At 44.3% G+C, this 20,901-nt stretch overlaps 1 protein-coding gene and 1 long non-coding RNA gene across 7 annotated transcripts in view; one reads left to right on the plus strand and one right to left on the minus strand.

Moving 5' to 3' along the window:
* Nucleotides 1-20,901, plus strand: part of LOC137547329 (uncharacterized) — a 235,422-nt gene that overhangs the window by 54,711 nt on the left and 159,810 nt on the right. The window lies entirely within an intron of this gene.
* Nucleotides 1-20,901, minus strand: part of LOC137547328 (T-lymphocyte activation antigen CD86-like) — a 246,585-nt gene that overhangs the window by 38,011 nt on the left and 187,673 nt on the right. For all 4 annotated transcript variants that reach the window (XM_068270798.1, XM_068270799.1, XM_068270801.1 and 1 more), the window contains 3 exons: nt 17,924-18,280; nt 7,633-7,926; nt 1,557-1,691 (listed from right to left, as the gene is read on the minus strand). In XM_068270798.1, the coding sequence (XP_068126899.1) occupies nt 1,557-1,691; nt 7,633-7,926; nt 17,924-18,280 (786 nt within the window). The remainder of the gene's footprint in view (nt 1-1,556; nt 1,692-7,632; nt 7,927-17,923; nt 18,281-20,901) is intronic.

Raw genomic sequence — 20,901 nt, forward strand, 5'->3', positions numbered from 1 at the left:
TCTAAACATAAATAACTTTCACAAATAGGCCCAAGAAAAAATAAATATTCAGCTGTACACTGAGCCAGTCTGCCTCAGTTGAGCACGCATGCAGCGCCCACACACCTAAGAGCCTTACAGACCTGTCAGCGCTCAATCTTGGCAAACACAGCGTTTGATCACTGTGAGCGGGCTTAAAGAGACACTGAAGCGAAAAAAAAATATGATATAGTGAATTGGTTGTGTACTATGAATAATTACTAGAAGATTAGCAGCAAAGAAAATATTCTCATACTTTTATTTTCAGGTATATAGTGTTTTTTCTAACATTGCATCATTCTCTAATATGTGCACATTACACAACACTCAGCATTTAAAATGAGTCTTTCAGAGCAGTCTGTGAAGTAATGACCTCTCCTCTAGCAGAGAAAAAGTAAACAGTTCACTTACAGTTGAGATAATAAAAGTCAGATAACAGCCCTCTCCACGACTAACTTAGTCGGAGAGCTTAAAGGGAACCTGTACTGAGTAAAATTATCTAAAATAAACACATGAGGTAACTTCAAATGAACATTACATAGTTACCTTACCATCAGTTCCTCTCAGAAGCTCACCGTTTTCTTCTGACAATGATCCCTTCCAGTTCTGACAACATTTTGTCAGAACTGAAATATATCAGTTGCTGTCAGTTATATATCAGTTGCTGTCAGTTACAGCTGAGAGGAGAACTGATGTGTCCATGTTTCCCTATGGCTCAAGTGGGCGATATTACAGTGTAACAGTGTGCTGACCAGGAAGCTGTTATAGGGTAATGGCCATTTTCAAAATGGAGGACGGAGAATTCCATTGATCACAGTGGACAAACAGGACGCAGGAGAGGAAAAAAAGATTGAGGAGTAGACTACACAGGAGGTAAGTATGACTTGTGTATGTTTATTATGACTTTTAATTTTTAGTTCAGGTTTTCTTTAATGGCTTGTTTGCATAGAGATAACAACTGGAGTTTCTCAACTCCTCCTGTACTGGAAACAGTTAGACTGATGTATCTGATCTTAATGTTTTATTTCTTAGCTGTACTACACATACAAATCATAATATCATAATTTTTTTTCGCTTCAGTGTCTCTTTAACCCCTATATTACCACAGTGGACATTTTAAAGCAACCCCTCAAATGTAGGAATATACTGCGATTTCTGCCCTTTTGGGATTAAAACCCGACTCTGTGTCAACCATGTAATTTTTGGTGGAACTTTTGGCATAGATCCCCTTGGCATAGAGCCCCTGTCCAGGTGTTAGAGCCTTTGAAACTAGTTTTCCATCACTTTTGTTGCCAGAAACAGTCTTTGTACTTTGTACTTTGCCCATTGAAGTCTATGATGGTTCGTCTGAACGTAAACTTTCCCGGAACTTCGCGTTCACCATTTGCAAACGGGAAATTAGATGTTCGTGACATCTCTATATATTACTTGCTCGAGGGAGAGGAAAGAAAGCAACTGACAAGATTACACATATATTCACAGCTATGAAGAAAAAACATTTTTTTTTATATTCTGGTAAATGGAGGGAGCACACTTACCCGTCTCACTTTTATTTTGCCGCCAGACAATTAGGATAACTGCTAACACTGTGATCAAGACCAACATAACTGCAGATATAATGATGTAGAGATTGTAGTCATGAGAGACTGGTGGGACATCTTCTAAAATGATCACTATAAAAAAAAAGGGTTTTTTTTTTTACTTTCGTACAATGTGGTGCAGGGTGAAGAAACAATTTTGACAGTTAAATAATGGTTCCATTGCTGGAAAGATACATGAATCTACATGGAAAGACTTTTTACAGCATGTTCATTAACCTCCCTGGCGGTAAGCCCGACCTACGCTCGGGCTAGCCGCCGCAGAGGATCGCATAGCCCCCGGAGGTTTTTTTCAATAAAATTTGTTTTATATGCCTAACCAGCCCTGTTCTTTCAGATCTGCGCTGCGTGGGCTCTCCAGCCCGCAGCGCAGATTGTGTGCACGGCAGGGCGATCAGACTTCCCCCCCTTTTTTCCCCACTAGGGGGATGACCTGCTGGGGGGGTCTGATCGCTGCCGCTCCGTGTGGCCAAGCGGGGGGGGGGGGGGCTCTTCAAAGCCCCCCTCCGCAGCGTTTTATGCGCTCCCTCCTTCCCCTTACCTCCCTCTCCCTCATTCAGCTGCTCAGGACGGATATCCGTCCTGCGCATTGTAGGATAGGCTTCAGCCTATCAAATGACGGCGATCCCCAGCCAATCAGAGGCCGGGGATCGCCGATCTGCCTTACGGCGCTGCTGCGCGGCAGCGCCGTATTGATGTAAACAGCGGGGATTTCTTCCCGGCGTGTTTACATTAGGCGTGCGAGCCGCGATCGGCGGCTCGCACATTGTTCACGGAGACAGTCTCCGTGAACTGGCATGGAAAGGCCGCTCCATGTAATAACCACTTAAACCCGCCGCCGCCTATCGGCGTTAGGCAGTCCTTAAGTAGCTAGCACTTTGCTAGCTAAGCATGCCCGCCAAGTCCCTCCGCTCTCAACCGATCGCCGCTGTTATACATACCCCCCAGGGATCCCGCAATAGCGCAGCCTCCCAATCAGCTCCAGGCTTTGCTATGGGGAGGATCGGGACTGCGCATGACGTCATGATGTCGATGACGTCATGTCTGATCGTCGCCGTAGCGCCGACTGAAGCTACATGGTGAATCTGCGGCTCTCGCGGGATCACGGACGGGTAAATATTGCCGGCAGCGATTGGGGGGATCACAGTGGTGCCGGGGGACTTGGGGGCCACAGTTAGCTAGCAAAGCTCTAGCTTAAGCATTTTAAACTAATTTTATTTGAAAAAATCCACCCGCGGACGCAGCATCGGAAACTGCGTACCACCAGGGAGGTTAAAAAGCATTTCTTGTCACTGAAACAGGTCATTGTATCTTTGCATGTGGTCAAGATGACATTTAATAACGTATTATTATTACAAGGGCCCATATGCAATTGACTTTTTCTCCTGAAGTTAACTCCTAGATATTTTTACAACTTGTCAATAAAAAGCCCTTTAAAGCACCAGTAAGCAAGAAAATCCTATACGATAAAACCCCTGTGTCTCTGCTTCCCCTGTCCCTGTGTCCGTGCCTTTTTGCCAGTGCGCATGCGCGGCACGCTTGGCGGGCGTTGGACACTACAGGAGGACGGGGCAGGCGTGTGTGCGCACGAGCGGGTACACATTACGAACGTTGCGTATGTGCATGCGCGCAGACCGTGCGCGGAGATGTCGGGGCGGGGGGTTGTGAGGGGTGTAGCGGCCACGGCCTAGTGCCTGTTATTGTAACGGCCTAAGGTCTAGTACTTAAAATAATGTGGGCTTTTTCATCTACTTTTTAGTACTTTTTCAATTGCAAAGAGGAGCTCATTTTTCATCTTGCATTTAAAATAATTTTCAGCAAAGAGAAAACTCAGGAGAAAAAGTTAATTGCATCTGGGCCCTTGTTTTTTATAAACTTTGATATAAAAGTTGCTGTATGAATGTCCGATAACAAAACGAGACTCCCCCATAGGTGCGTGACTGTTCAGCCACGTGAGATCGAGCACTAACAGGTCTGTTATGCTCTTGCCCCTAGATATCTGGGGCTCCACATGCCCTAGACTGAGTGAAAGGACTAGTGTAGTGTGAGTCTACCCTTTGGGGACAGGAGCAGGTAAACTTTTGGACCTAGATGAAATAATCTCTGCAGACTGTGCATGAATAAACAGTGCTTTTTGTTTGTTTTTCTGCTTGTTCTGAACTCCCCCATGCTAACTAGTTATGTGATAGTTCAGCCACGTGAGATCAATGTACTAACAGGTCTGTGATGCCCTTGCCCTTAGAGGTCCAGGGCTGCACATGTGCTACCTTGAACAGACCAGAGCAGCATGAGTCTACCCTTTGGCAACTGGTGTGGGGAACCTGCCGAACCCTGTTGGTGATAGGGATCAGGGATTGGTATTATTTCCCAGTAAGTCCTTCTTTCCCCACTGTCACTAGCATGTTTACCTATTGTGCAGTTAAGGTTATCTACCTTTTCTTGCCTGCGTTTTGAAGACAAGTAGTATCAGTTAGTGGTCAGATGACTCTTAGCACCAACACTGTACAGTGCCAGAGTTATAACAGGCTAAGTTTTTAAATTTTATTTAGTCACACGCCGTGGGTGCTTTGTGCTGGCGGCATGTGTAGGGCTGATGGAAGAATGGTGGATTCAAAAGACGCGCAGGCACCATGACACAGGACTGGTAATGTATAAATACACACATTCATGTACATTTACACACGAGAGGGGCAGCGGCAAGGCAGCAGATTAGGCCAATTCCCTAGAGATGACATGCTGAAATCGATCTGGTGTGGGCAACTGACAGATCTCTCTCCGATCAGATTCGATCAGAGAGAGATCTGTCTCAATGTCAAATCTGCCCATACATTGTCTTATGTATGGGCACCTTTAGAAATACCAGGAATGCATAAGGGGCTAAAAGAGATCAAAACACCCTCTATTAAAAATCAACACTAAATGTAAATTTGCCTTCTTAAAACAGAAGGTATGTGCGATAATCCAGCTTTACTGTAAGTGGGCAGTAGGGACGATGAATGATATGCAAATACTTCTGAGTTTAGGCCGAATTTTATGCAAATATATGCAGTTTGAAAATGGACCAATCAGTTTAAAAACCAGGTTTAAAGTGATTGGTCCATTTTCAAGCTGCATATATTTGCATAAATGAGAGATACTTTGACAGTTTCAACTAATAAAAAATCCTATGCGGCTGTTTTTGGCGGTGCATTAAACAGTGAGTTTGGGGTGTCAGTGTGAAGCAGTACACTACTTACACTCTGTGAGGCTTCGCGGGAAAGCAGCCGCCTCCACTCAGCGTGGGGCGGCTGCTTTCCGTAATGGCATGGCGGAGTGCGGAGGGACAGCCGCCTCCTCTCAGCGTGAGGCGGCTGCCTCCATGCAGGGCTTTGCGGAGCGCGGAGAAACTAGCGCGCATGGGCCCCGTGCTGGTATACCGCAGAGCGGTGCTGGTGCAGCGGGGACTCGTAGTTCCCCCAGCTTTAGAGTGACGCGCGCGCGCGCGCACTAAGGCAGGGCTTATGTGGTAGGCAGAGGTAGTCAGCTGACCAGGCGGGTCAGCTGACACTGGCTCCACACCTCATTGGTCCAGCACTTAGGGTGGTGCTGGGAAGATGGTTGTGTATATATACTGCTAGCTGGTCATCTCTCTGGTGTCTGGCGTTGCGATCACATACGTGGGAGCACCCAGATCCGTAGTCAGATCCGCAAGTGTGCCGGGACCAGCTGGAGCTGTAATCCTACACTTAGCTAGTTTCTGTTGATAGCTTAAAGTACTAGTTTGATTGTGATTATCTGTTATGACCTTTTGCCTGCCTGACTATCCTCCTGAACTCTGATCTTGTACCTCGATATTTCTGACACTCTGTTGCCGAACCCCGGCTCGTCCTTAGACTCTGCTTCTGCCTACTGATCTTGTACCTCAATATTTCTGATACCCTGTTGCCGAACCCTGCCTGTACCTGACTCCGCCTTTGTCTCTTGATATTGTACTTTATCTGTCCGTGTGTGTACGACCTGGCTTGTCCGACCTCGAGAACCGACCTCACTGTTGGAGGCGGTTCCCCGTTCCTACAGTGACACTTCCTCCAGAGTGTTACTTTTAGACAATCCTTCCTACTCTCAGCATGACTCCTCCCGTCTTGGAGAGTCCAGGTCTTCGGAAGGAATCCGTGCAGTACTCCTTACTGCACTGAGGCTTAGTCCTCAAAGTGTTACTGTTACACCAAACACTACACTCTACTCAGGTGAACAGAGGTTAGCTGGTATATCGGATTATCGGTGATACTGCAGATCACTTATAATCTGGTATACATCTGTATTCCCAGTGATACTGCAGATCACCGGTAATCAGATCCTCTCTGTGCTTCACCGATCGTTACACACTGATCCATGTATACACACGCAAGGTGTTTTAAAGCATAGTTCCCCAACCCTGTCCTCAAGGCCCACCAACAGTACATGTTTTGCAGAAAACCACACACAATCACAGGTGGGGTAATTAGTGTCTCAGCAGAGGTGATTAATTACCTCTGTGGATTTCCACAAAATATGCACTGTTGGTGGGCCCTGAGGACAGGGTTGGGGAACCCTGTTTTAAAGCACTTTAGGCCTCCAATTTAGGAATGCAATGTGATTTCTTCCCTTTAGGGATTCTAACTCTGCTCTGCGTCATATATGTAATTTTCCCGGGGACTTTTGGCGTGTATCCCACTCCGGCATGCCCACCCCCCAGACCATAGGTGTTAGACCCCTTGAAACAACTTTTCCATCACTTTCGTGGCCAGAAATAGTCCCTGTAGGTTTTAAAGTTTGCCTGCCCATTGAAGTCTATGGCGATTCGCCCGGGTCCGCCTGTTCGCAATCTTTCACAGAAGTTTGCATCCATGGACCCAAAATCTGAGGTTCTAGCCATGTCTAGCGACTGGCATGCGAGCAACAGACAGCACGAGAAGGGGCTGCGCATGTGCAGGACTTCAGCCAAAGTTGCAACTCTAACGGAGCCACCAGCAGGAGAAGAAAGGGAGCCTGGAGGATGCCAAGGGGGCCTACAGACTATGAGGGACTGGAGGAAGCCCCAGGTAAGTTCATTTGGCCATTTTAAGGTTCTGCTCAGGGTCTCTTTAATGCCTCACTTCTGTAGTGTGGGTGGATCAATGGAACTGATTTCTTTATGTCTGTGTAAGCCAGGCATATATTGTAAACTGTGGGTTGATAGAACACCGAATAATTTCAAGCTAATCCATCTAATTTGTTTGTTGTTGTTTAAAGCTATTTAGGTCTTCATCAGTTCAAGACATGGATTGGAAATGGTTCTATGTGTGGGGCTTGTGGCAAACAAGTGCTACGGGGCACCCAGTGAATTCATAAAGAGCCAGGGTATTGTAAAAATACTAAAAGTGCACATGAAGCCGTGGGGAAAAATAGTCCCAGAATGGTCAAGAGGCTTTCCTGAATCTTGTAGAGCCAAACATTCTAGCAAAGGGTCCCCTTTATCTTCTGGCCATGGACAAGCTGGACATGCGTGAGTAAGGTCCATGTATGCCCAGTATAACGAAAACAAAGCTGTTTTCTCTACGCACAAGCTTATTTCTAATCTACATGCATAGTCCTTATTCATGCCTGCTCAATGCTGATGCACTTTTCCATAGCCACTTGTGTTCAGGTGGAAACCTATTTGACTAGAGCTTAGCCCAATAGATAGGGTCCCTACACTGGATCGGTGGGCTGTAAGAGGATTCAGGAAGCCTCTGGGTCATCCAGACACTTCCCACTACTGAGGTATCTAACCAGGTGTTTTAGGTTAGGTTTCCGCTAGAAAACAAAAATCGTACTAAAATGGGACATAACTGGAAAATGCAATAAAAGTCAATCTCGGTTGTGTTTGCACATAGTCAAAAATTAGACTACACCAGTGGAACTGCATAGTGTGACTTAGATTTTGAGAAGAGTGTCCTTGGCATTAAAATAACGTTTGCACTCAAAGGACATCTAATGGAAACGAGCCATTACAGTTATAGCACTGATCAGTACTTACCTTGCTGGAATTCAGAGGCAACCGTGTGATGAGCTACCAAAATACACCGGATGCTGATGTTGTACTCCACCTTCAGGGATAGAGTGCTGAAGATAGTGTAGGTTTCACTAGAATTTTGAATTTGAAAGGATGCAAGTTTGCGAACTGGTTGGCTTCCATTAGAGAGCTCCCAGTACATGTCTTGTGGTTTGGGAAATCCATTTCCTGAAGTGCAGTTCAGGTCCACATAGTCTCCCCTTTTCACTGTCATCACTGATGAGAGTCCGTGGTCAAATTTAGGCTTACTGTAGTTAGCTGTGTAGAAAGTAGGACAATTGTTTGAAAAAGCAGATGTATGAGCCATACCACACTGTGAACACTTGCTGGGTGCTACAACTAGTCTCTAGGTACTGATGTGGCTAGTCTACTACTAACCTCTGGATGCTGCGACTAATTCCTAGATGCTCAGACTAGTTTCTAGATACTGGTACTGGTTGCTAGATGATGTGACTGGTTTCTCGACCCTGTGATAAGTTACTAAATTCCATGACTAGTCTGTCAAAACTGTATCAGATGTTGATGCTGCGACTAATTCCTAGATGTTTAACTAGTAGTGATGAGCACAAATTTCGCATAATCGTAATTTTGCATTGTAATTCACAATTAGGATGTGAAATTGTAATGCGAAATTTCAGGAAAATTCATAATTAATTTCACATGTAAATATAATCCATCCATAATTTTGCGTAATTACACACAATCTCACATACTGCATGTACTCGCATATAAGCCGACCCGCGTATAAGCCGAGGTACCAACTTTTCCCTAAGAAATAAGGAAAAAACGATTGACTCCCGAGTATAGCCCCCTCCACAGTAGCCTAATGTGCCCCCAGTGCAAGTCAGACCCTCTCCCCATAGCCAGATATGCCCCAAGGATGATACAGCTGTGTCTTAAAGAGGAACTGTAAGGTCCTAACTGCTCAGTGTGTAGAGAACATCCACCTTGTAGGGGAAAACTGGCTTTTATTTCCATTTGAATCCAAATAATTGTGCTTTTCCCCCTTAAAGGCTGAAGCCACGCCCACCTGGAGTTTACATCCACGGCTGTATATTACTTAGCTCCTAGCAGGACTTCATCGTCATTAATAAGAGACACCTTCTGGCTGCAGAGAGAAGAATGAGTCATGCCAGTGTCAGCTTTCACACAGCACCAGCAGCCTCAGCTGATTCTGCTCATGCAGTGTGAAAGCTGACACTGGCATGACTCATTCTTCTCTGCAGCCAGAAGGTGTCTCTTATTAATGAGGATGAAGTCCTGCTAGGAGCTAATTAATATACAGCCGCAGATGTAGACTCCAGGCGGGCGTGGCTTCCGCCTTTAAAGGGGAAAAGCAAAATTATTTGGATTCAAATGGAAATAAAAGCCAGTTTTTCCCTACAAAGTGGATGTTCTCTATACACTGGTGGTGAGCAGTTAAGGACCTTACAGTTCCTCTTTAAGATGCTATAGATATGAGACACAGCGATTGACACACAGGAAGAATCCCTGATGATAGCACCACTGACATGTTGCTTGCAAACTCCAATTCACAAGCCAGGGGACACAGGTAGTCTTGAGCAGCGCACTCTGCACACCATCTTGCAGGGGATATGGGGCACGGACACAGCAGGGAGACAGAGCAAGATCACTAGTGCATGATCCTTACACTCCTCTGCCAGTAACAAAACCTGCTCCACCATCCGTTCTGCTCCACTGACTCGCATATAAGCCGAGGGGGTAGGATTATATCATGCTGACTTGAGCGGTTAATAGCAAAGCCCCCATACAAGTTATCATCACCAAAATTACTATGTATGTTAAGGGTATATACTGGGAACAAGTGTAAAACCTTCAAATAAACAGAAGAGATGAGGGGCGCGGCTATTGTTATATTAATAAAAGATACAAAAAAAATTAAGGCCCCGTTCACATTACAAACGCGGACGGGCACGCATGTGGAACGCAACGCGTACGAACGCATGCCATCCGCGTTTGTATGCGTTGCGTGGCTGATCCCATCACTGAAAAGTGAATGGGACAGCCGCGCGTTTTGGCAAAAAATGCGTGCAGCATGCGTTCCCGGACCGCACAGGTCCGGAACGCATGCAGTGTGAACATCAGACAGTGCACTCTATGCACTGTCTGATGTCGTGCGTGTCGGCCACCTGCACGCGTTTCCAAAACGCGGCTGGAAACGCGTGCAGAGTGAACGGGGCCTAAATAGACATGAGAATGGGGTTATACAAATCTCTCCCTGCTGCTACCTACTGAGGGTGGGGGACCCCTATTCCCACTTCCGAAAGAACAAAATAGTGTATATATAAAGAAGGTGCGCTGGACATACATAAATTATGAACATGTAAGGATCAAAATCTGTATTTAATTGCATAAATTACACACATATGAATTAATTAAACTCCCATTTCACACACTCTTACACTCATACCAGGAGCTAGCTGGTTCCTAGCTCCTGGTATGAGTTTAAGAGTGTGTGAAATGGGAGGTTAATTAATTCATATGTGTGTGATTTTGATCATACACGCTCATACATTTATATATGTCCAGCGCACCTTCTTTATATATACACCATTAAGTCTAAAACCTTGTAGTTTTTGAGAAATTCGATTTTTAAAAATACAAAGGAAAAATGGTTTTTAAACTATCATTTTTCTGAGTTTAAAAACCATGTTTCCTTTGCATTTTTAAAATAGATTTTCTCAAAAGCTACCTTTTTTTAATTTATTTATTTATGTTTGACTCGTACCCACTAGTCTGTTTTTACATATGTAGCTTTTTTGGTGTCAATAGCCTTGTATGGGGGCTTTGCTAACCACCAAAGTCAGCACAAAATTACACGAAAATGTACACAAAATTTAGAATGATTACATGAAATCAATTCAATGTACAAATTGTAATTACGTATAGGCAGAATTGTGATAATTTATGCAAAACGTCATGCGATTGTAATTACATGTGATCATCAGTATTAATTAGTCCGTAGACACCGTATTGGTTGCTAGAGGCCATGACTCCCCTACTGTACAGTTGTTTCAAGGGTCGCTCATGCATCCCACATCATTAGCAGTGCCGCGTGCACATTTTTGCCAGTCATTTTCGCATCGAAAGTGGTATTTTCGATCTTAAAGAGGAATCATCGCAAAAACCTTAAAATTTAAAACCCATACAAATAAGAAATACATTTCTCCCAGGGTAAAATGAGCCATAAATTACTTTTCTTCTATGTTGCTGTTACTTACAGTAGGTAGTAGAAATGTGACATTACCAAAAGAATTTGGGCTAGTCCATCTCTCTATAGGGGATTCTCAGCATGGCCTTTATTCTTTATAGAGACTCTCCCAGAAAATGATTTATACAAAGATGCTGGCCAGCCTTCCTGCTAACTGCACACTATTTTGGCAGTTGGACAGAGCAACTGCCATTCACTAAGTGCTTTTAAAAATAAAGAAAACCCTGAGAACCCCCCCCCCCTTATGAGAAGATGGGCTAGTCCAAAATCTGTCGGTAATGTCAGCTTTCTACTACTTACTGTAAGTGACAGCAACATGGGAAAAAAGTAATTTATGGCTCATTTTACTGTAGGAGAAATGTACTTCTTATTTTTATGTGTTTTAAATTTTAAGATTTTCGCGACTGTTCCTCTTTAACCACTTAAGGACTGCAGTCATAAAACCCCTTAAGGACCAGAGCCTTTTTTTCCATTCGGACCACTGCAGCTTTCACGGTTTAATGCTCAGTCATACAACCTACCACCTAAATGAATTTTACCTCCTTTTCTTGTCACTAATACAGCTTTCTTTTGGTGCTATTTGATTGCTGCTGCGAGTTTTACTTTTTATTATATTCATCAAAAAAGACTTTTTTAACTTTCTGTGCTGACATTTTTCAAATAAAGTAAAATTTCCTATACATTTGAGCGCGAAAGTTATTCTGCTACATGTCTTTGATAAAAAAAAAAAACCATTCAGTGTATATTTATTGGATTGGGTAAAAGTTATAGCGTTTACAAACTATGGTGCAAAAAGTGAATTTTCCCATTTTCAAGCATCTCTGACTTTTCTGCGCACCTGTCAGGTTTCATGAGGGGCTAAAATTCCAGGATAGTACAAATACCCCCCAAATGACCCCATTTTGGAAAGAAGACATCCCAAAGTATTCAGTGAGAGGCATGGTGAGTTCATTGAAGATTTTATTTTTTGTCACAAGTTAGCGGAAAATGACACTTTGTGACAGAAAAAAAAAAAAAAGTTTCCATTTCTTCTAACTTGCGACAAAAAAAAATGAAATCTGCCACGGACTCACTATGCTCCTCTCTGAATACCTTGAAGTGTCTACTTTCCAAAATGGGGTCATTAGTGGGGTGTGTTCACTGTCCTGGCATTTTCGGGGGTGCCTAATTGTAAGCACCCCTGTAAAGCCTAAAGATGCTCATTGGACTTTGGGCCCCTTAGCGCAGTTAGGCTGCAAAAAAGTGCCACACGTGGTATTGCCGTACTCAGGAGAAGTAGTATAATGTGTTTTGGGGTGTATTTTTACACATACCCATGCTGGGTGGGAGAAATATCTCTGTAAATGACAATTTTTTAATTTTATTTTACACACAATTGTCAATTTATAGAGATATTTCTCCCACTAGGCATGGGTATGTTGAAAAATACACCCCAAAACACATTATACTACTTCTCCTGAGTACGGCGATACCACATGTGTGGCACTTTTTTGCACCCTAACTGCGCTAAGGGGCCCAAAGTCCAATGAGTACCTTTAGGATTTCACAGGTCATTTTGAGAAATTTCGTTTCAAGACTGCTCCTCACGGTTTAGGGCCCCTAAAATGCCAGGACAGTATAGGAATCCCACAAATTACCCCATTTTAGAAAGAAGACACCCCAAGGTATTCCATTAGGAGTATGGTGAGTTCATAGAAGATTTTTTTTTTGTCACAAGTTAGCGGAAATTGATTTTAATTGTTTTTTTTCACAAAGTGTCATTTTACGCTAACTTGTGACAAAAATAAAATCTTCTATGAACTCACCATACTCCTAACGGAATACCTTGGGGTGTCTTCTTTCTAAAATGGGGTCATTTGTGGGGTTCCTATACTGCCCTGGCATTTTAGGGGTCCTAAACCGTGAGGAGTAGTCTTGAAACCAAATGTCGCAAAATGACCTGTGAAATCCTAAAGGTACTCATTGGACTTTGGGCCCCTTAGCGCACTTAGGGTGCAAAAAAGTGCCACACATGTGGTACCGCCGTACTCAGGAGAAGTAGTATAATGTGTTTTGGGGTGTATTTTTACACATACAGATGCTAGGTGGGAGAAATATCTCTGTAAATGACAATTATTTGATTTGTTTTACACACAATTGTCCATTTACAGAGAGATTTCTCCCACCCAGCATGGGTATGTATAAAAATACACCCCAAAACACATTATACTACTTCTTCTGAGTACGGCGATACCACATGTGTGACACTTTTTTGCAACCTAGGTGCGCTAAGGGGCCTAACGTCCTATTCACAGGTCATTTTGAGGCATTTGGATTCTAGACTACTCCTCACGGTTTAGGGCCCCTAAAATGCCAGGGCAGTATAGGAACCCCACAAGTGACCCCATTTTAGAAAGAAGACACCCCAAGGTATTCCGTTAGGGGTATGGTGAGTTCATAGAAGATTTTATTTTTTGTCACAAGTTAGTGAAAAATGACACTTTGTGAAAAAAACAATAAAAATCCAATTTCCGCTAACTTGTGACAAAAAATAAAATCTTCTATAAACTCATCATACACCTAACAGAATACCTTGGGGTGTCTTCTTTCTAGAATGGGGTCATTTGTGGGGTTCCAATACTGCCCTGGCATTTTAGGGGCCCTAAACCGTGAGGAGTAGTCTTGAACCCAAATGTCTCAAAATGACCTGTGAAATCCTAAAGGTACTCATTGGACTTTGGGCCCCTTAGCACAGTTAGGCTGCAAAAAAGTGTCACACATGTGGTATCGCCGTACTCAGAAGAAGTAGTATAATGTGTTTTGTGGTGTATTTTTACATATAACCATGCTGGGTGGGAGAAATATCTCTGTAAATGACACATTTTTGATTTTTTTTTACACACAATTGTCCATTTACAGAGAGATTTCTCCCACCCAGCATGGGTATGTGTAAAAATACACCACAAAACACATTATACTACTTCTCCTAAGTATGGCGATACTACATGTGTGACACTTTTTTGCAGCCTAGGTGCGCTAAGGGGCCCAACGTCCTATTCACAGGTCATTTTGAGGCATTTGTTTTCTAGACTACTCCCCACGGTTTAGGGCCCCTAAAATGCCAGGGCAGTATAGGAACCCCACAAGTGACCCCATTTTAGAAAGAAGACACCCCAAGGTATTCCGTTAGGGGTATGGTGAGTTCATAGAAGATTTTATTTTTTGTCACAAGTTAGTGAAAAATGACACTTTGTGAAAAAAAAACAATAAAAATCCAATTTCCGCTAACTTTTGACAAAAAATAAAATCTATTAACTCATCATACACCTAACAGAATACCTTGGGGTGTCTTCTTTCTAAAATGGGGTCACTTGTGGGGTTCCTATACTGCCCTGGCATTTTACGGGCCCAAAACTGTGAGTAGTCTGGAAACCAAATTTCTCAAAATGACTGTTCAGGGGTATAAGCATCTGCAAATTTTGATGACAGGTGGTCTATGAGGGGGCAAATTTTGTGGAAACGGTCATAAGCAGGGTGGCCTCTTAGATGACAGGATGTATTGGGCCTGATCTGATGGATAGGAGTGCTAGGGGGGTGACAGGAGGTGATTGATGGGTGTCTCAGGGGGCGGTTAGAGGGGAAAATAGATGCAATCAATGCACTGGGGAGGTGATCGGAAGGGGGTCTGAGGGGGATCTGAGGGTTTGGCCGAGTGATCAGGAGCCCACACGGGGCAAATTAGGGCCTGATCTGATGGGTAGGTGTGCTAGGGGGTGACAGGAGGTGATTTATGGGTGTCTCAAGGTGTGATTAGAGGGGGGAAATAGATGCAAGCAATGCACTAGCGAGGTGATCAGGGCTGGGGTCTGAGGGCGTTCTGAGGTGTGGGCGGGTGATTGGGTGCCCGCAAGGGGCAGATTAGGGTCTAATCTGATGGGTAACAGTGACAGGTGGTGATAGGGGGTGATTGATGGGTAATTAGTGGGTGCTTAGAGGAGAGAAGAGATGTAAACACTGCACTTGGGAGGTGATCTGATGTCGGAACTGCGGGCGATCTATTGGTGTGGGTGGGTGATCAGATTGCCCGCAAGGGGCAGGTTAGGGGCTGATTGATGGGTGGCAGTGACAGGGGGTGATTGATGGGTGATTGACAGGTGATCAGTGGGTTATTACAGGGAATAACAGATGTAAATATTGCACTGGCGAATTGATAAGGCGGGGGTCTGAGGGCAATCTGAGCGTGTGGGCGGGTGATTGGGTGCCCGCAAGGGTCTAATCTGATGGGTAACAGTGACAGGTGGTAATAGGGGGTAATTGATGGGTGATTGATGGGTAATTAGTGGGTGTTTAGAGGAGAGAATAGATGTAAACAATGGATTTGGGAGGTGATCTGATGTCGGATCTGCGGGCGATCTATTGGTGTGGGTGGGTGATCAGATTGCCCGCAAGGGGCAGGTTAGGGGCTGATTGATGGGTGGCAGTGACAGGGGGTGATTGACGGGTGATTGACAGGTGATTGACAGGTGATTGACAGGTGATCAGGGGGGATAGATGCATACAGTACACAGGGGGGGGGAGGGTCTGGGGGGGTCTGGGGAGAATCTGAGGGGTGGGGGGGTGATCAGGAGGGAGCAGGGGGCAGTTTAGGGACTAAAAAAAAAAAAATAGCATTGACAGATAGTGACAGGGAGTGATTGATGGGTGATTAGGGGGGTGATTGTGTGCAAACGGTGGTCTGGGGGGTGGGCAGGGGGGGGTCTGAGGGGTACTGTGGGCGATCAGGGGGCAGGGGGGGCAGATCAGTGTGTTTGGGTGCAGACTAGGGTGGCTGCAGCCTGCCCTGGTGGTCCCTCGGACACTGGGACCACCAGGGCAGGAGGCAGCCTGTATAATACACTTTGTAAACATTACAAAGCGTATTATACGCTTCCTATCCGGCGATCGTCGGGTTAACAACCCGCCGGCGCTTCCGATTGGCCGGCGGGTTGACGTCGCGGGTGGGCGGAGCCTATTGCCGGCGGATGCGCGCGCATCCCAGCGCGCGATCCCCGGCCAGAGAGTGCCCCAGGACCTGACGCCAATCTGCGTTACGTGGTCCTGGGGCTGCCACTTTGCCGCCGCCAATATGAAGTAGGCGGTCGGCAAGTGGTTAAGAAATTTTCTGTAAAAATACACTGCATTTCTCCAATATGGAAAAAATAGCGAAAATGCGAAAAATCATTCTTTTTACAGCGAAAACTTGAAAAATCATTTATTATAGTGTGAAAATTTGTGGGGGAAAAAAAATTTAATAAAAAATCACAAACTTGTTACAAAATGATTTTGATGGCATTTTTGTTCAAAAGTCAAATTGAATTTTTTTGTGAAAATGAATGCGAAAAGAATATCGGCATTTTCCCTCATCACTAATCTTTAGAGCTTTCAAAAGGAGGAAGCAGCAATCTGGAAGCCGGGTATACAAACACTCAGCACGCTGCTTCATAAGCCACTTGTGGAGTCTCCTGTAACCCCCCACCGTCCTGCATTCGGCTTCACCCATTGAATCACTCCACCTCCCCCCCAATGTAAAGACCATGGGTTTGATCCCCTAAACCGTGATAACTCAAATATCACACCTTATGAAAAGATATCACACTTTATAAAAAGATATCACACCTTATCAAAGTTATCACACCTTATGAAAGTTATCACACCTTATGAAAAGATATCACACCTTATCAAAGTTATCACACCTTATGAAAAGACATCACACCTTATCAAAGTTATCACACCTTATGAAAAGATATCACACCTTATCAAAGTTATCACACCTTATGAAAAGTTATCACACCTTATGAAAAGTTATCACACCTTATGAAAAGATGTCACACCCTATGAAAATATATCACACCTTATGAAAAGATATCACACTTTATGAAAAGATATTACACTTTATGGAAATATATCACACCTTTTGTAAAGATTTCACACCTTATGGAAAGATATCACACCAGATATCACACTTTATGGAAAGATATCACACCTTATCGAAAGATGTCACATCTTATCAAAGTTATCACACCTAGGGCTCGATTCACAAAGCGGTGCTAACCCAGTTAGAGACTTTAGGCATGATAACCATTGCACCATGCTGGTGAAAAGTCAGTTTAGGCGTGATAAGTTTAGGCGTGATAAGTTTAGGCATGCTAAGTTTAGGCATGCTAAGTTTAGGCATGCTAAGTTTAGGCATGCTAAGTTTAGATCGCACGCAAAGTCCCGCATGCAAAGCAGCGCCATTAAACTCTATGCGAAGTGCACCAGACTTTGCTTGCGCAAAACTTTTGATCAGCTGTGCACTGCGGTGCTAACCCAGTTGGTGCTTAAACTTATCATGCCTAAACTTATCACACCTAAACTTAACATGCCTAAAATTATCACACCTAAACTGAGTTTAGGCATGATAAAGGGCTTTTCACCAGCGTGCTAACTGTTAGCACCACTTTGTGAATCAGGCCCTTTATCAAAGTTAACACGCCTTATCAGAGTAGCATAGAGAGCGCTACGAAACCGCAGGGGCTCGGGGCAGAACAAGTGCCATTGCCAATTAGCAGGCATAAGTTCGTAGTGCTCGCTACGCTACTCTGATTAGGTGTGATATCTTTGATAAGGTGTGATATCTTTTTCATATGGTGTGATATATTTTCATAAGGTGTGATATGTATCTTTTCATACCTTAAGGTGCATACACACGTCGGATTTTTCCAAACGACCAGTCGTTTGAACATTTGAACGTCCGGTCATTTGGACGTCAAACCGGGCTTGTGTATGGTCGGTCGTTCACCTGATAAGACTGGTTTTAACGGATCCGCTTGGCGGATCGTTCAAATCCAGTCTTATCAGGTGAACGACCGACAGTACACAAACCGGATTTGACGTCCAAACACCAATATCCGATGTGTGTATGCACCTTTAGAGGTCATTTTCTTCCTAGCACATTGAATACATAATCAAGTACAGTTCAATTTACTTTAAAAAAAAAAAAAAAAAAAAGTGATGGTAGCTTACCAAATACATCCAGTTTGAAGAATGAGTCATACACTTTGCGATTATTTATAAACACTATACACGTGTACTCGCCCACATCTCCTGAGGTTATGTTGTTTATCCTCAGATCCCAATTTTGCTCCAGAAACGAGCGCTCTTGATATTTCTTGTTGATGGTGTCTGTCTTGTCCTCACCCAGGTATATGGCATAGACAACTTCTAAGTAGTCTTTATCGGTGGGATTTCTTTTTTTTTGCCAATAAACACTCATTGATTTTTTAGCTGTATTATTTGGAAAGTGGTAATTGCATTGGAGTTTGGCCATGCCATGAACCAGCGCCTTTCCATGACATGTTTCTTGAGCATTCACCGAAAGAACTAGGAAAGAAAAGGGAAAAAGAATATTGACTGTTGTCAAAGGCAAAAAAGCCTGTATCCATAAAAAAATGAAGCAAGGAACTGCTCTCTTATCATTGGTCACCTGATAAATCCCTGCCAGCCGATTTGACCTAAACATGAACATCTACTGCCAACAGTGCCAAGCAGTTTTTAGTCATTTTGCACTCATTAGGTTTACTTAGCATTTTTGACAGGAAAACCTACATGAAATAGGACATATTATATATTGTTTTTTTCCGTAATGAATTGAACTTGAACACTGAAACAAAATGTTGTACTTTTTCTGGAGATATAACAACATTTTTGAGTGAAATATGTTTAAAAAAAATCTGTCCTGAAATAGGTGCGGCAGTACAGGTAGCCAGATATAGGTGTAGCCAGCATAGGTAGCCTAGAATAGGTGCCGCCAGCACAGGTACCCAGGTATAGGTGTAGCCAGTATAGGTAGGCAGTTGTAGGTGCCGCCAGTACAGGTAGCCAGATATAGGTTCAGCCAGCATAGGTAGTCAGAAATAGGTGTCCCAGTGTAGGTAGCAGGTATAGGTGCCCCTGTATAGGTCACAGGTATAGGTACCCCAATATAGGTAGTAGGTATAGCTGCCCACAGTATAGGTAGCAGGTGTATTTGTCCCTGTATTAGTTGGTATAAGAGCCCCCAGTATAGGTAGAACTGGTATGATTCTTGGTTGTCAAGATCGCCTCCAAGTATCTATATGAGAGAGACCAGGAGTCCAATGGTGCAGTATCATTTGTAAGAGTTGGTATATGAAAATTGCAAGAGCTATACTAACAAAGGTGGGGTGCAACATTCTGCAACCACCATTCAGACCTACAGGAAAATAACCATCCCCATTCGGTTTTCCAGGTCCACTCGGCAGGCTCTGGTCGGTCGCACTACTTGGATATTATTGCATACACTGGTGCTTGCAATGTGAGTCCCTGAAGGGTTAGGCTAATCTAGGATTCCCTGTTGGAGGCACCCTTTTATATCTAATAACAGACTATTAAATCTAGTAGTTTATTGACCTCTATGATCATAGAGGCGTTCACGTCTGTGTTTATTGCTGCTAAGGCAATTTGTATTGACCTGAGGAGGAGGGCCGGCACACGTGGAACGAGTTGTCTGTTTTATGACCATAAATAAGAGTATACTTACCTTTGTGGTTTGTCCTCAATGAGGTAAGCCCGATATACTCCTAGACAAAATAGTCTGTTATTAGATATGAAAGGGCACCTCCAACAGAGTATCTTAGATAAGCCCAGTATAGATAGCAGGTATAGTATCCCCAGTATAGGTAGTAGGTATAGGTGCCCCCAGTATAGGTAGCAGGTATAGTTTCCCCAGTATAGGTAGTAGGTATAGGTGCCCCCAGTATAGGTAGCCGGTATAGTTTCCCCAGTATAGGTAGTAGGTATAGGTGCCGCCAGTATAGGTAGCAGGAATAGTTTCCCCAGTATAGGTAGTAGGTATAGGTGCCGCCAGTATAGGTAGCAGGAATAGTTTCCCCAGTATAGGTAGTAGGTATAGGTGCTGCCAGTATAGGTAGTAGGTATCAGTGTCATTGCGGGGAGGGGGGCCAACATCCTCCTCCCTCCCTACCTCCCTCCACATGCGTGCGCTAAGTCCCATAGGCTTTAATGGGCACTTCGCGCAGAGTGCCCTGCGCTCTGTGCAGTGCGTGCGTAAAGGTTTACGCGCATAAAGTTTTGCGCGCGAAAAGCTCGTTTAGACGTGCTAAGGGGGTTTTCACGGGCGTGCTAACAGTTAGCACCGCTTTGTGAATCAAGCCCATTGTGTCCAAAGTCCAACCGCACAACTGGGACACGGCAGTTTTCAGCCCAGACACCTCCAAAAAAATTACGCAGCAATTGTGTTTTGGGTTAAATATAGGTGGTATCAGTGGCCTGTGGCACCTAGCGGTGGGAGCTGCACAGGCAGCAGGAGCAGGGCAATGCAGCAGCAGCAGGTGTAACGTGTGCCAGGAGCATGCCGGACGTGGCACTTGGCACGTGTCACTAGGCACGTGCCACGTGCCAAGTGCCATATGACAAGTGCCACGTGACAAGTGACACGTGGCAAGTGTCAATTGCCACGTGACAAGTGCCAATTGCCACGTGACGTGATACGTGTCACGGAACAGCCGTGAGAAACGACAACGCGGCCGCAATCGGTTTCCTGCCTCGATTGCCGTTGCGCTGCCAAATCAGAATCTCATGTCTGTGGATACCAAGCAGTCCAGCCTGGAGGGTCTCGGCTGTCTTCATAAGAACAGCAGAGTTCTTTTCATGAAGCCTGGTGCCTGTGACTTGTTAGCCAGAGGTGTAAACTCACATTCAGATGTTAATTAAAGGAACCAAAGGGTCCTTTTCATACAGGGAGGTCCCAGGAAGCTAGTCACAGCTTGACACCAGGCAGCCTGGCTGCAGCCAGGAAGAAATGAATGTATTATATAATTTTTTGCCTATTTACAGAATACAGTAAATAGGGTAGTTATGAGAGCGGTATCATTGGATCCGTAGGGTCATGCTGAATCTCTTGATACCAGTCGAGAGGGGCCCGGGGCCCCTACAACCCAGGTATGAATCTTCTCAGGAACCTG

The sequence above is a fragment of the Hyperolius riggenbachi genome, chromosome 2, assembly GCF_040937935.1.
Source record: "Hyperolius riggenbachi isolate aHypRig1 chromosome 2, aHypRig1.pri, whole genome shotgun sequence".
Lineage (NCBI taxonomy): Eukaryota > Metazoa > Chordata > Amphibia > Anura > Hyperoliidae > Hyperolius > Hyperolius riggenbachi.